This window comes from Halichoerus grypus, chromosome 7, assembly GCF_964656455.1.
Source record: "Halichoerus grypus chromosome 7, mHalGry1.hap1.1, whole genome shotgun sequence".
NCBI classification, from domain to species: Eukaryota; Metazoa; Chordata; class Mammalia; order Carnivora; family Phocidae; genus Halichoerus; species Halichoerus grypus.
In genome coordinates, this window is record NC_135718.1 from 143345321 (window position 1) to 143360590 (window position 15270).

The window sequence follows — 15270 nt, forward strand, 5'->3', positions numbered from 1 at the left end:
TATATAAATATAGTTAATAAAAATTTGTCCTAGAGGAACAACATTTTGGAAACCTTTTGCATTTTTCTAACTAAAAGTAAAAACTTGAGTAAACCACAAATATCATAAAAAGTAGACGACCACTGTTAAGACTATCATCCTATCTTTAATATCTTTAATGTCTTATTTGTTTATTTAGTTTTGCAAATGTGAGTTCATACTAAACATACAATTATAAATTCTGCCTTTTTTTCACTTAATACTGTATTTGATGATTTCTTCCTATAACAATTTCTCACTGAAATATAGAAAACTGTTTTAATAGCTATAGAATATTCTTCTAAAATTTATTCTTTTGTAGACTGTTTTAGTTTTTATCCTCAGTTTATCACTATATATATCTATTTATCCTATTTCTGATTTTCCTTCAGGAAAAATTCCTAGAAAGTACTCAGAGACCTTATAGTCAGTTCCTTTTTGTTTAGGGGATTAGCTCTTCTAAATTGTTTTCCAAGAATGGACAGTTTGCATTATTACCAGCAGTGTATTAGGATACCCATTTCACCGAACACTTACTAGCATTAATTTATTTTAAAAACAGTTTCTATTTTTATTCCTGAGGCTCTCTAAGGGTTATCTATCAGTTATCAAATAAACAATGCTTTCAGTATCACTAAATCAGCCTAGCAGTTTACTAATTTAATGTGTTTAGGTAAAGATAGATAGATAGATGATTTTTTTCCTTGTACACTCAAAATTCTTTAAATATTTTTTTCTTGGTCACAAAATTGTTGCCTTTACAATGAGATCTACTTTATAATTTAACAGCCTCTAAAAAATAACAGACTGAAAAGAAAAATACATAGAAGTATCAAAACAGGAATAGAGTACTAATATGTTGATTATTTCTAAGCTTAGTTAATGGATATAAGCTTTGGAAATATGTATAGTTACATTTATGTTTTATTCATTTTCGTGCCATTTATATTTAAGTGTATTATATGTTAATAAAAGTTATGTGATACCTATCCAGACTGACAAATATAGTAATATATAAGCAATAAATTCACTTGTTATTCCTTCTGATTACTTTGAATCAGCAATCTGATATGTGCTATACAATGTGCAATCTTTGAGAAACCAGTACTTCAGTTAAGGAGGAAAAGTGAAGACTTTTAGAAATATGTCATCTAATTCTTTTTTTTTTTATGTTATGTTAATCACCATACATTACATCATTAGTTTTTGTTGTAGTGTTCCATGATTCATTGTTTGCGTATAACACCCAGTGCTCCATGCAGAACGTGCCCTCTTTAATACCCATCACCAGGCTAACCCATCCCCCCCCCAGAACCCTCAGTTTGTTTCTCAGAGTCCATAGTCTCTCATGGTTCATCTCCCCCTCCAATTTCCCCCCTTCATTCTTCCCCTCCTGCTATCTTCTTCCTTTTTTTTTTTTTTTTTTTAACATATAATGTATTATTTGTTTCAGAGGTACAGGTCTGTGATTCAACTAATTCTTATTTAAAATAAAATGGTGAAGGCCATTAATGAAGAATTTATCAGTTCTGGGTCTTAATTTTCACATATCTAAAATGAACTGATGGGACTAGATTTCCAAAATCCTTTAGTCATTAACTTTTTGAATTTTAGGTCCCTTCAGATTTTATGGAGTATAAATAAGAACCAGTAATGTAATACTCTTCTTTTTTTGCCACAGTGTTGGACCAATAGGTCAGGGAAATATCCAAGATATCATATTGTTCAGTAGGCTATTGAAGATAGAATTATTGTGGTACAGTGGTTAAGAATATGATCTTTGGATTAGGCAGGCCTGGGTTTGAATCTAGATTTCTCTACTTAAGTGCTGTAAGATCTTGAGCAAGGTATTTCACCTCTCTATTGGTGTCCCAATTTCCTGAAGTGCAAACTGGAAGTAATAATTATATCTACCTCAGAGAGTTGTCATGAGAATATATGGTGTTATTGAATATATATGTAAATTCCTCAGCGTGATGTCTGACATAAAATAAGCACTGAATAAATGTTAGTTATTAATAGTAATCTGTGATATCCTTGTGGGCAGGATGTAGAAATATTATCCAAAGAATTAATTGCTGATAATCCTTGAAGAAATTTTCCAGACCTATGTGTGTGGGTTGTATTTTCAAGAAGTATTTGGGCTAGCAGTTTTATTTTCATATACATGAGTTTTATTTTCACACTGTTCAAATTTCCAGATGATGTAAAGCTGAGAAAAATAATGAATATATTGAATAACAAAATGGAAGTCTGAAATGATCTGATCATCTAGAGTAGGGTCAGCAAACTACAGCCTGTGAGTTAAATATGGCCTACCACCTATTCTTATAAATAAAGTTTTATTGGAATACAACCACACTCTGTCATTTACATATTATCTATGGTTGCTTTTGTGCTACAAAACAGAGTTCAGTAGTTGCCAAAGAGACTATATATGGTCCACAGAGCCTAAAATATTTACTCTATGGCTTTTACAGAAAAGGCTTGCTGACCCCTGGTCTAATGCAGTAGCTTTCAGAATTTTTAAACTCCAGCTCACAATGGGCTATATATTTTACTTGCTGATCCTGTACCTACGTTTCAGTGATTGACATATTACCAATGCTAGAGTATAGGGTTGCCAGCTTTATTTAGCAAGTAAAGAAACTATATCTGGAACATACTTATACTAAAAAAAAGTATTTATTGTTTATCTGAAATTAAAATTTAACTGGTGTCCTGTATTTTATCTGCAACTCCATCTGGTTGTTACCCCCAGAGAGTTTGATTTAATTGGCTTGGGATGTGGCCAAGGCAGAAAGATTTTTAAAAGCTTCATTTCTGATTCTCGTAGGCAGCCAGAGGTGAGATCCACTGGTCTAGCAATCATAAAAGTCTGAACTAGGTCACTGTGGTGGATGTAATACAAGCATTCAATTCAAGAGAGATTCACACAGCAGAGACTGGGAAAAATTGAAAATTAGGGGAAAGGAGAAGGTGGTGATGTTAAGGTAGGGAATCTATGACAATATTATACATGCAGTGATTGAACATGCAATGTGTTTTGTTTGGGGCATTTTAAATTTAATATACTGGCCCAATGTTCATGAGTCAGCACCCAATTGGAAGGATTTTTTTTTTTTTTTTTTTTTAGCTTTACAGTTAATTGGAAAATTGGAATTTTAAACTGGAAGATAATTGTTTTTAAAATATACTGTTCCCGATAAGAATCATCTGGGATATTATTAAAATGTGGATTTTTAGGTTACAGTCTCTTAGATTCTGATTGAGTAAGTATGAGATAGAGGTCATAATTTGCAATTTAAGGAGCACCACTTCTCTTGTAGGTAGATTAAAGTATCTATCAACCATTTGTACTCAAGTATACCAGCATATTTATATAAAAAATTACAGAATCTTCCTTCCCACCTCTGAAAATGGAAGCAGATTTTGGATGTGATCTGGCTCCCTGCATTTTCTGCATCAAAATTTGAGAGCTCTTACTTTGGAAACTATAGGTTAATTTGAAATGGAGTTTTAAAAACATTTTTGCAGGAGATAACTTTCTATTTTTTTTTTAATTTTTTAAATTCAGTTAACATAATGTATTATGGGAGATAACTTTTTAAATGTCTTTATTATTTACATGCTTGAGATTATTAGAGGTATTAATTTTAAGTTTGGAAAAAGACACTAATCAAAAAGCAAAAGGAGGGGAAAAGATATGCTATATAAACAGTAAACATAGGAAAGCTGACATAGTATATTATTATTAAATAAAGTATACGTCAAGGTATTACCAGAGATAAAAATGAATATTTATAAGCTAAAAGTAGATCTTAAAGAGGAAGACTTAATAATACTGCTTATAAGCACATGCAGAGGAAACTGACAGAACTAAAGGGAGAAGTAGACTGATCTACAATCATAGTTGAAGATTTTAATACTCATTCTCCAGGATCTAATAGGACAATTTAGAAAAAGAATGGCTAAGCAGATATAAAATTTGGTTAGTATTAGTACTAAAACTACCTTAAACATTGATATTTATAAAACTCTGTACAAAAAAGTCTTGTAGGACAGTCACCAAGAGATTATATAGAAGGAAGACCATACTATAAGTAACAGTGAGTACCAAAAGACTGAGATTGTACAGAATATTTTCTGTGACAAGAATGGAAAGAAATTAGAAATCAATAGCAGTAAGATATCTAGAATACTCCCAAATATTTGGAAATTAACAACATATTTCTAAATATGAAATTAAAGAATATCAGCACAAATCCTAAAGGCAGTAAAGGGAACTATCATGAAAACTTTATATTAATAAAGTTGAACAATTAGAGAAAAGATACAAATTCCATGAGAAACACAAATGACCAAAACTGACATAAAAATAAAATAAAAATCAGAATACCCTCATTTTGAAAGAAATTGAATTCATTATCAAAACCTTCACACAAGCAACCTTCAGGTCCACTTAATTCCACTAGTAAATTTTGTTGAACATTGAAGTAAGAAACAACACAAACTCAGGAAACAGGAGCATTTCCTAACACATATTAAGAGACCAGTATAACCCTGATAACAAAACTTTACAAAGACATTCAAGAAAACTACAAATCAATACTCTCATAAACATGTGTAAAATTCCTTCACAAAACACTAGCAAGTCAAATTCAGCTACATATAAAATGGATAATACATTATGACCAGATGGAGTTTATCCCAGGAATGAAAAGTTAGCTTAACATTTGAAAATCCATCAATGTAATCACTGTGTTAACAAAACGAAAGATTAAAAAAACATGTTTATTTCAAAGGATACAGAAAAAGCATTTAACCAGTTCATAAAGAAAACTCTCCACTAATTAGGTAAAGAATGAAATTTTCTCAACATAATAAAAGGTGCATAGATAAAAACTTGTAACTAACATAATATTTAAATGGTGAAATACTGAATGCTTCCCCTCAAAGATTTCAGAGAAGGAGGTCCTTTTTTTTTAAAAGATTTTTTTAATTTATTTGAGAGAGAGAAAGCGCGAGTGGGGTGAGGGGCAGAGGGAGAAGCAGACTCCCTGCTGACCAGGGAGCCCTGATGCTGGGTCAGAAGGAGGTCCTTGATTCTGTTCGACAATGTATGGAAGTTCAAACAAGCACAATAAGGCAAGTTGATGAAATAAAAAGAATAAAGGTTGAAGAGGAGAAAGTAACAGTGCCTTTATTCCCAGATGATAATGACTGTTTACACAAAGATCATAAGGAATCTACTAAGTAACTACTAGAAATGAGTGAATTTAGGAGGACAGCAGGATGCAAGAACAAGATACTAAAACGCATTTTTATGTACTTAAAACAAATAATAGTATAGTATGTGTTTTTTTCATCTTTTTGCTTTTAGCCAATCTATATCATATTTAAAGTGGGTTTCTTAAAGACATCATGTATTTGAGCTTTGTTTTTTCTCTTTAACCAATGTGATGGTTTCTTTTAAATGATTTGTTTAGACCATTTACATTTAATGTAATCAGTGATAATGTTTGACTTTTAAGTCTACAGCTTTTTCTTCCTCTTTCTCCCTGTGCTATCTTCTTTATGGATAATTTGAATTTTGTTAATATTCCATTTTGACTATGTATTTTTATTTTTTCCCAATTGTTCTAGGGATTACAAGATATATATCAAACCTTTCACCTAGTTAGATTTTTACTTGACATGAAATGTGAGAAGCACACAACCATATAGTTACCTTTATCTCCCCCCCCGTCGTTATGCTTGTCGTATGTATTTCATTTACATATATTGAAAACCCTATCAAAACACAGTTACAATTTTTGTTTTCAATAGTCATACATATTTTGAAGAGCTTAAGAAGAGAACAATAGTCTGTTATATTTACCAAGTTGTGGTCTATTACAGCATGTCAGTATGTTTTGATTAAATTGTAAATTGCCATTTTGACTATAAGGTATCCTTTTCCTCAACCCTATTTAATAGATGTTTTTAATCAGCTAAGTTAGGGGTATATTAAGTAAAAGTCGGCAGTTAACTTGCTGTGTCGATTTAAATGGAAAATATTGCTTCATTTTTTTCATTATTAATTTGAACTCTATTTAATTGAAGTGCTCAATAAAGATTTTTGTTTCTAAAGCAACTTTAGTTGTATTTGTAATTAGAGGTTTTCTTGGTTTGGGCTTACTATTAGAATTTCCATTTTAAAAATAATAGCAATTTTTTAACAAGCCAATTAATAACTTATATGATGATATAAATTGCTCTCGTTGTTTTGAAAAATTCTAGCAGTAATAAGATTTGCATAGTGCCTCTACTTTTTGATTACTATTTTTCCAGGGAAGTGTATGTTTCTATTTTTTATTAAATGTATTCCAGAACAGGGTTAGGTACTTTAGATTTAGGTGTAGATAATAATGGATTCATTTTTACTCTGTCACTTGAAATTCAATTCGTATCTGAAGCACAATATTGGGAGATCGCTCTCCTGATACCAATAGATCTGTACTTCAAGTACACTTCACTGGTAAGGAGCGTACTAAAAACAGCTATTTTGAAGAAATAGTTTTACTTCCTTGGTAATTATTTTAAATAGCACACTTAAATACCTATTTGTATGTAAAAACATTTCTTAGAAACATGTTTTTTTTTTTTAAGCAACAAAAGAAAAATTTGACCTTTTCCTAGAAATCGCAATATGGATTTTACACAAATTAAAGTCAAAAGATATTCAGAGCAGAATAGACCAATATTAGATAATTCTCTTATTTCCAGCTGACCCAAATTATTCCCAGTGACACAAATGATTATTGACATTCATCATTCAACAAATACTTGTTCTTGGCACCCAGGGTATTGCTGTGGAAAAGAATCAATGGAAAATATAAGAGCAACTAAATATATTCATTTCAAATAGTGATATATTCTGTTAAGACAGGTAAATAGAATAATGGAATAGAAAGATAGAGTGTGCGTGTGTGTGTGTTTTAGGGTGGAGGGGAGATACACTTTAAATTGTAGGGTCAAGGAAGACTTCCCTAAGGAGGGGAACATTTGAGCTGAGACCTAAATGATCGATGGGAGCCCCACCATGCAGAAGTGTGACACAGGGCATTCCAGGTAGAATATCAGATGCAAAGCCCCTACATCAATAATGAGGCCGTCCTGTTTGAAGAAAAACGAGAGGGAAATGTGCCTGGACCTGGTGATTGCTGGGGAGGTTCTATGAAATGACACAGAGAATACTGGAGCCACGTGATGTTATCTTAAAGGTTATGAATGACCTTTTGATTTTATGATTTTAGAGAACACAGATCAAAACAGAACTTGGTATCAAGCTGAATGTCAACTCTTTTGTTTTTTAGCCTTGGACATTTTATTCCAGTTTAATATTTTACCAGTGTGTTTGATTGATTGATTGACTTAGGAGCCACACAGATGTTCTTTACCAAGCATATTTATTTATTGTGGTAACGTCTGAGCTGTTTTATACTAGCTAATAAAGTGATTTATTTGAGGGAAAAGGTGAATGAGTATAACATATGTGCCAGTTTGTTTAGCTGTTTTAAAAAAGTCTTATTTTTATGCTTTCTTTAAAGGTTATTCTAACATATTAAGAGAATTATGCATTCTTGATTATGTTTTCTTAACAAAAATGTTCTAAATTATTCTTTCTCATTAAATTTTCCCAGTTATCTCTTTTGAACAAATTGTAATTCTCTTAGAGAATTGAGAGAACAAAAAACTCCTGTTTCGTGAAATTTACCTCAGGAATCCACCTCCGTGGAGCATCTAGGTCTGATGAAGTAAGGCGCTGTCAAAGGACAAAAAATTACGTGCGTGTCATTTTTTTCTATTAATGGCTGAGTTCCCAGAATGATTCAGATTTTAGCCTATGATATCATCCTTATTTAAGTGTTTAGACAGGCAAATAAATACTTAGAGAAATAGCAGAATAAAATCAAGAGGGAAGTAGAAATAATTCAAAAGAGTAACAGTCTAATTCAGGGTTTAAAGTGAATGCTGTATATTCAGTTTTCATTCAGAACATTGAGATTTCGATGACAAATTAAATGCAGTTTGGGATTTCATTTTGCCTGACACTGACATTAATACTAGTAGAAAGCACCTGCTTTCATTTTCAGAGTACTTTAAGAAAGTTAATCCTGAGAAAGGGATTCTGGGAGATGGGAGGCTTGAATGCTTTCTGTGTTCTCTCCCCTTCTGATTCCAATTTATTTACCTCTCTTGAGCCAAGCAGCTTCTGAGGTCAGAAGGCCTGCAGGAATGAGGGAGAAAGTAGGTTCTTTGGAGTCCTAGTAGAAATCTGATGCAGAATTTTATCTTCTCTGCACCCTTTAAAAGCCTGGAAAACAATCCAAGAGAGGCCCCATATGAATGTGGCAGATCCTAGGAAGAGCTCAGTCTGCAAAAATCTTCCCTCCTCTCAGTTTTATGTCATAAAGTGTTAATTCCCAGACAATAATGCAATATTAGTTAAAATTCCACAAGGACTTTTAAGGAGAATTCTTTGAAATTATTTTTAAATTACTAAATATGCGATTAATTTCTTAGATAAAAACGAATGGATGCCTGAGAATAGGGAGGACGAGTCTGAAAAATAGATTGGTTTTGATGATGTTAGAGAGTAACTAACATTACTCAACTTTAGAACACACTTTAAAGCCACTTCAGTGTCATCAGTATCATCCTAACATAAGGATATATAAATACGTAAGTAGAACAAAATAGAACCTTTCTCAACCAGAGTTCTTCACCTGAATCACAGAGCTCAGGGAGCTCAGGAAATGATTTGTTGTTTTCTTGATTCCCCCAAGGATAATACAGAACTAGTACCATTCTACATGCATTGGAGAGAAGTCCATTTATTGTATATAGTGTATGTGTTAGGCATTAGGGCTTCATTCTTTCACAGAATCTAGGTTGAGAGAGACTAGATAACTCAGAACTATAAAATTAAATATATGGTGAAGATGGAATTTCACCTTTGTGAAAGATTTTTTTTTTCTTTTAGTAATAATAGTATGAACACAATTGACTATCCATATGGGAGAAAATGAACTTGAACCCTTATGGCACTTCATGTATGAAATAAATTCCAGGAAATTTCATGACTGAAATCTAAAAATGAAAGCAAAAATCTTAGAAATTTTTGAGTTCCACGTGTAAAAATGTATGGATTAGGAAGAGCCTCTTAAATCAGGAGACCTAGAAATTTTAGTTGCTTTTTCTTTTAAGGACAAATTATATCAAATGCAATGTCTTTTCTCTGATTTTTTTAAAAGACACCATAAATACGTAATGTCAATATGTAAAAATAGATGTTAAAAAATACTTGAAATACAAATGACAACTATTTAAGTGTCAATTATAGACCAAGTGCTCTTCTAAACTAATGGGAAAAAAATCAAAACCCCAATAGAAAAAAATATCAAATGATACAAATAGGTAATTCTGTTTATGTAGAGTTCTAGAACAGGAAACACTCTCTATAGTGATAAAAATCACTCCATGGTTGCCTAGGATAGTGAATGGGAATTGCCTGCAAAGGGGCAGGGTGGAATTCTCCAAAGTAAAGGGAATGTTCTGTGTCATTGTGGAGATGATTATATTGGCAGGTCTTGGACCTATATATTTAAATGTGTACTTTTATGTATGTAAATTATGCTTCAAGAAAGTTGATTTTAAACTATAGTTGATACCCTTAAGTGCTAATATTTTAAAAGGATGTTAGCACCTATTGCTGTTAGGGCTGTGGACAAAAGGATGTTCTCTTTTCTTGCACAAAAGTGAATTTTTATAGCCTTAATGGTAGCAACTTTGAAACATCTAATAAGATAAAAATTAATGTCTTTCTGTCCAGTAGTCCTGTTTCTTAGACTGTTCCATAGGAATAAAAGTCCCAGTACATAAAAACATGTATGCAAATATGTTTAATGCAGCACCATTGTTAGTGGCTAAAACCTGTGTACCAAATAAATGTCCATTAGTAGGGGAATGGCTGATGAAACTGTGGGACATATTTATCATATGGTATTTTATAGCCATTTAAAAAGATGGGTTCAAACTATATCAGGAAGGATATCCGTAAGTTACTGTTAAGGGAGAAAAGCATGATGCATATAAGGAAAGCAAATAGGCTGTTTCGTTTTTTAAAAGGAAATAGTGCTCTAAAAAAATATCCTATAAAGATGCATGTTTTAATGTATGTGCAAAAAAAAAAAAAATTCAAGGATATATTCCAGATCCTAAACACAGTTTACCTAGTGTGAAAGGCAGGATGGGGGAGTGGGAGAAGAGAGGAGCAATGGAGAGGAGGAGTGGTGCACAGAATAAGATTTATCTGAAAAACATCAAAAAAACACATATAATTTCCCATCTTTGCAAAATATCATATGTCTTCATAAACCAGAAGAAAATTTAGGTTTTTATGCCCTGTCTTACAGGGGATATTCAAAATATACATTCAAATTATAGAAAGATGTCACAAAGTAATGTTTATAACATTCTTCTATTTTAGTAAATAAACAAGATCCTCTGTAGATGAGCTCTTATTTTCAGATTGCTTTCAGTTTCTCTGAGAAACTTTCCAAATATAATCCTCTTGATTTCCAGGCACCAAAAGTGGATGTCCATTTATGTTGGAGTGGTATGATCAATGCAGAAAAATTAGTTCTGCTCTCTCCAGTATCACTCATTTGGTCCCATAGAGTGGATGCTACTCAAGGGCAGATCTGCACAGATTGTGGAGTCTTTTGATAACAGTGGATGAGAGAATAAGAATTGAATATTTCTAGCTCTTTGGGTTTGCTGAAGTTCCAGTTGGTTGTTCCACTTGGAGAACATTTGTTTTTCACTAGAGCACATACAGGAAGGCACTGTCAGGTCTCAGTTGGTGGCTTTCAGCCCTCTTTTTTTTCTCTTCTACCTGTACATTTCATACTTTTATTTCACTGATTTTGGAGGGTGAGAGTATACAGCTAACTCTGAGATGGTCGAAGGGTAAATATAGGAGGAATTCTGCATCTGTGGTCAGCACTGGTTTAGATTTCTTTGAAATAATGATGGGTACTTTTAGCACTGGTTGTGTTTTCCAAGGCTTTCTTGCATAGGACATAAATCCTGTTTTCACTGTCGTGTAAAGGGAAAGCATACTTTGCCATGTGGAAAACAGTTTTTTTGATGGAACCCTCTTATGCCTCATCTTTGGAAAACCTTCATTCTCCGTGTTTATCTTCTGTATCCTGCTATACCCCTATGTTTGCTTACAGGAATGTCTAAGATTGTTTTCATTCCCCTTCATTAACCTTTACCAACATAGGACATGTACCTATTGACCCCGTTGTAATTGGTTAAAACAGAACATTTGGAATACCTTGCCATAAACACACACTCACTCACTTTAACAGAGCATTCCAGAGTAGGAATATACAATGAATGGGTGAAGATTCACTAATACTATAACCATCTCCCCTTATATGTAAATATAAAGCATCTTGTAAGATCAGTTTTGTTCAACAGAGCACCCAGTTCAGAGCATCTTATCACATAAAACATAAGTCCAACGACGCACCCAGTTTGAGACCCAAATGATGCAAACAGTATGGATAGCTGTTTGATGAGTGCTTCCAAAGAGTATTTGTACCCCATTAAATTCTCATTTCAAGGTCCCTGAGAAGACCAAAAAAAAAAAAAACAGAAGTTCTAACTCTTGATTAAAAAAAAAATTGAGCCCTCATTCTAAGGATCATCTGGATGTGATTAAGAAAGCTCTTAAAATATTAACTCATCTTTTCATACTTAAGTGCTACAAATTAACCACCTTTTAAAAGCATTTTGGTGAATCATTTTTTTCCACTCTTGAGATATTAAACTTTTTGCAGGGACACACATTATTCAGTTGGTTATGAATACTAAAATATTGATCCTACATTAAGGGGGGGAAGGGTCTAAAGTAAATCAAAACAGAAATTGAAAAAAAAAATGGTAGACCTGATCAGTCATTTAAATTGAGCAGAAAAAAATAAACACGTGTACACTATATTAATTATATAATTATATGTTTTATATATATATATAATTCATTTTTCATGGGAATTATCTGAAGAATTTATGAATCTGAAAAGATGGAGAGAATAGGAAAAGATGAGTTGGCATTAAGAAATGTTAATGGGATCAGTGTAAGTATAGGCAAGTAAGTTAATGCAATATGCATGAGGCTGTTTTCAATATGAACTCTTTAATTTATAAAACTTGGAGGAAATTGCAATTATTCAACACAGTAGTGTTTTAGAAATTGAAACATCCATTTTAATAACATTCCCTTTTCCTTTGTTTTCTTTTTGGTTTTGTTTGTTTGTTTTGGTTTTAAACAGGCCATATACTCCTATGAAAGGAGGAATCTCCAGTGTATGGTTTGACAGACTTAAAATATCTAATGACTGCCCAGAACACCTTGAATCAATCAATATAATGTGTCAAGTGCTTACTGATTTGATTGATGATGAAATAAAGAGTGGGATCAAGAAGAATAGAATATTAGTAGGTAAGACTTTTAAATGTTGGTAATTTAAGTTTCTTTCAATTTCGTTTATTTCAATACATTGAACTTTACTTGGAATATTATTTAGAAATACTTGTATATCACTTGACCTTTTCATAGTGTCAAATAGAGTTTACATATTAAGGGTTTCAAAAATATTAAACAACAGCTCATGTCATAAATTAACAACCTTAATTTATTTTCTTTCTGATAGTAACATAATTTGAGAATTCCATGCTCAAATTTCAATTAAGAGATCATTCACTTCAGTTTTTAAAATATTTTATTTTAGGTAGCTTAAGTTTTATAAATATGTTTAAACTATTGCCATGATTAAGGTAGTATATGCAGTCAAAATGTAATATAAAATCCATGAAAAGTAAACTCTTCAGACTTAGTATCACAGGAGCAGGGCATTTATAAACTCCTGTTAAACATACCTTCAGCAATTTCTGTTTCCAAGAGAATATAAAGTACCTTTAGATAAGCTGTTTATTCTACTTAATGCCCTTTTCTTTCTCTGTAGTCATTAAATACATAAACTATTAAAATCTCTATTTCTATAATACATGGGAAAATGAGATTGGCTGGGTAGGATGTGGATGGTAAGGACATATTTTGGTGAAGGAGTTTTATTTTCAAATACAACTATTCAATTTATAATGAGTTGTATTTAATGATGAAATTATAAAGCAAATTAACTATCTCTATCATATTCTAAATAACATTAAAATACACATTGAGATCTTGTATAGACAAGATTTGGGTAAATTAATAAACTTCCTTTGTGTTTATTGAAGTACTGAACTAGTCATTCAGTTGAGAGGCAGAGTAATAATATGATGAATAAAATCCATTCTCTTCTGCCTTGCCTTCAACTTCCACTTTTGTTAGTTAAAAGCAGTGTGCGCTCCAGCCCAGCAACATCCCCTTTCTGGTCCTCTGTTTTAACATCTAAATAGAGAACAAAAAAAAAAAAAAAAAAAAGTAGGAATAACAGTACAAAGTCTGTTTTACTGGGAGGTGATGTTTGTGAAATACTTGGCTCATTCTGGGTTTCAAAGCCCATGATTGTCCCATTCAGTTAACCAAACAATTTTAAGACTTCTAATACATATTGTCAAATTCCTTTCACGAAAAAATTGTACCTATTGATACTTCTACCACCCCTATTACACTGTCCATCTTATTACATCCTCACTGAATAATATTGTCTTGAAAAAAAATTTGCTAAAAATAAGGTAAATAATTTGTACTTAATTTGTTATTTTCCTTCTAATTTTGTTATATTTTAACACAGGAAAGCTTTTCTTAGTTGTCTGTTGGTCTTTCCTCTTACGATTTTTCTTTTCCAAGTAAGGTCTCAGTTTAAGAAAGTCTTTAAAACTTGGGTAAATATTCAAATAGATTTTCTACTGGTTTTCTATAATGTGATTTATTTTTTTTTTACATGTAATTCTTTGATTCATCTGGAATTTATTTTGCTTTCTTTTTACCATGTCATGGAAGTATTATTTTCTGAAGTACCAAGAGAACCTTGTTAAAACATAGTCTTATTTATAAAGCATTCAGTAATATACTCAGTATTTTATCAAAACTCCATTGAATTTATAACAACAAAATTTCTTTTTGGTAACTTTGTAGATGATTACATTATAAAATGATAAAACTTGAAATTTATGACAAAGCCATGTTAAAATATTAAAATATTTACATATTATGTTATTTTATGAATATAAAAAGCTAGGAAAGAAAAAAAGCTATTTTTTTAGAATTTGGGAGTTGAGCTGATTAACTTCTATAAGAAAGCCTCTTTCCTCGTTTGAGATGTGAAAGAGACTGCAAAAGTGCAGATGCAAGGTAGTTTGTTCTTGTTACCTGTATTGTTAGTTATTTAACTAGTCAGTGAACATAAATCTTCAGGAACAGTTCTGTAGCATTAAACATGGACCCCAAACTACACATAATCCTTGACCTCTTATACTATGACAGAACATTAGTTATATTACCTCCTTTTTTGTGTATGGGATTCTTTACATGGGTTAACTCTTAATGCAGAGAGGAAGTACCATTCTAGTCCTGTGGGGATTTTTTTGTTGTGGTTGTTATTTGCTCATCTTACTGACCTAACTGAACCACCCATTTATTTGAAAATTGTGGCACAAGAAGCAGTGTCATGGCTGTGTTCAAGTACGTGTGCGTGCATTCCCTGCATTGTGCATATCGTAGTTGCAAATGCGCGGATGCAGCTGATGACAGTAGAACACAGGCAAGAACCAGGGCCCTGGACTCGGCCTGCAGATTTCCGACCCTAGACTCACTACTTTGTAGGTACAGAATCCCCTTAGACTCTGTGCCTGATGATAGTAATAGTACCTGTCTTACAGAGTTGTGATGATTGAATTAGTCAATTCATATGAAATACTTAGAAGTGTGTCTGGCATGAGACAGGTTTCTTGCTGTTATTAAATAGTCTTTATACCCCTTACGCCATGGTCACTCCAAACAGCAGAAAGGCCCTACTGGGCCAGGCCTGCCCCTGGGAGACTCAGGTAGCTCACTGCTTCTTTCCTACCAGCTATCTTCATTTTTTGCTCCGTGGTGGACATGCTGTGTTTCCCTCTTTCTTTTTCATAGATTATTTAAAAAGAAGTTACTGCTTAATGTTTTTCTACTGGTTTTTGTACTTTTGTGTG

At 32.4% G+C, this 15270-nt stretch overlaps 1 protein-coding gene across 1 annotated transcript in view; it reads left to right on the top strand.

Moving 5' to 3' along the window:
* The window catches only part of LYPLAL1 (lysophospholipase like 1), a 38421-nt gene that overhangs the window by 10014 nt on the left and 13137 nt on the right, over positions 1-15270 (top strand). Inside the window, exon 3 of the mRNA XM_036096182.2 lies at positions 12408-12577. Coding sequence (XP_035952075.1) covers positions 12408-12577 — 170 coding nt within the window. The remainder of the gene's footprint in view (positions 1-12407; positions 12578-15270) is intronic.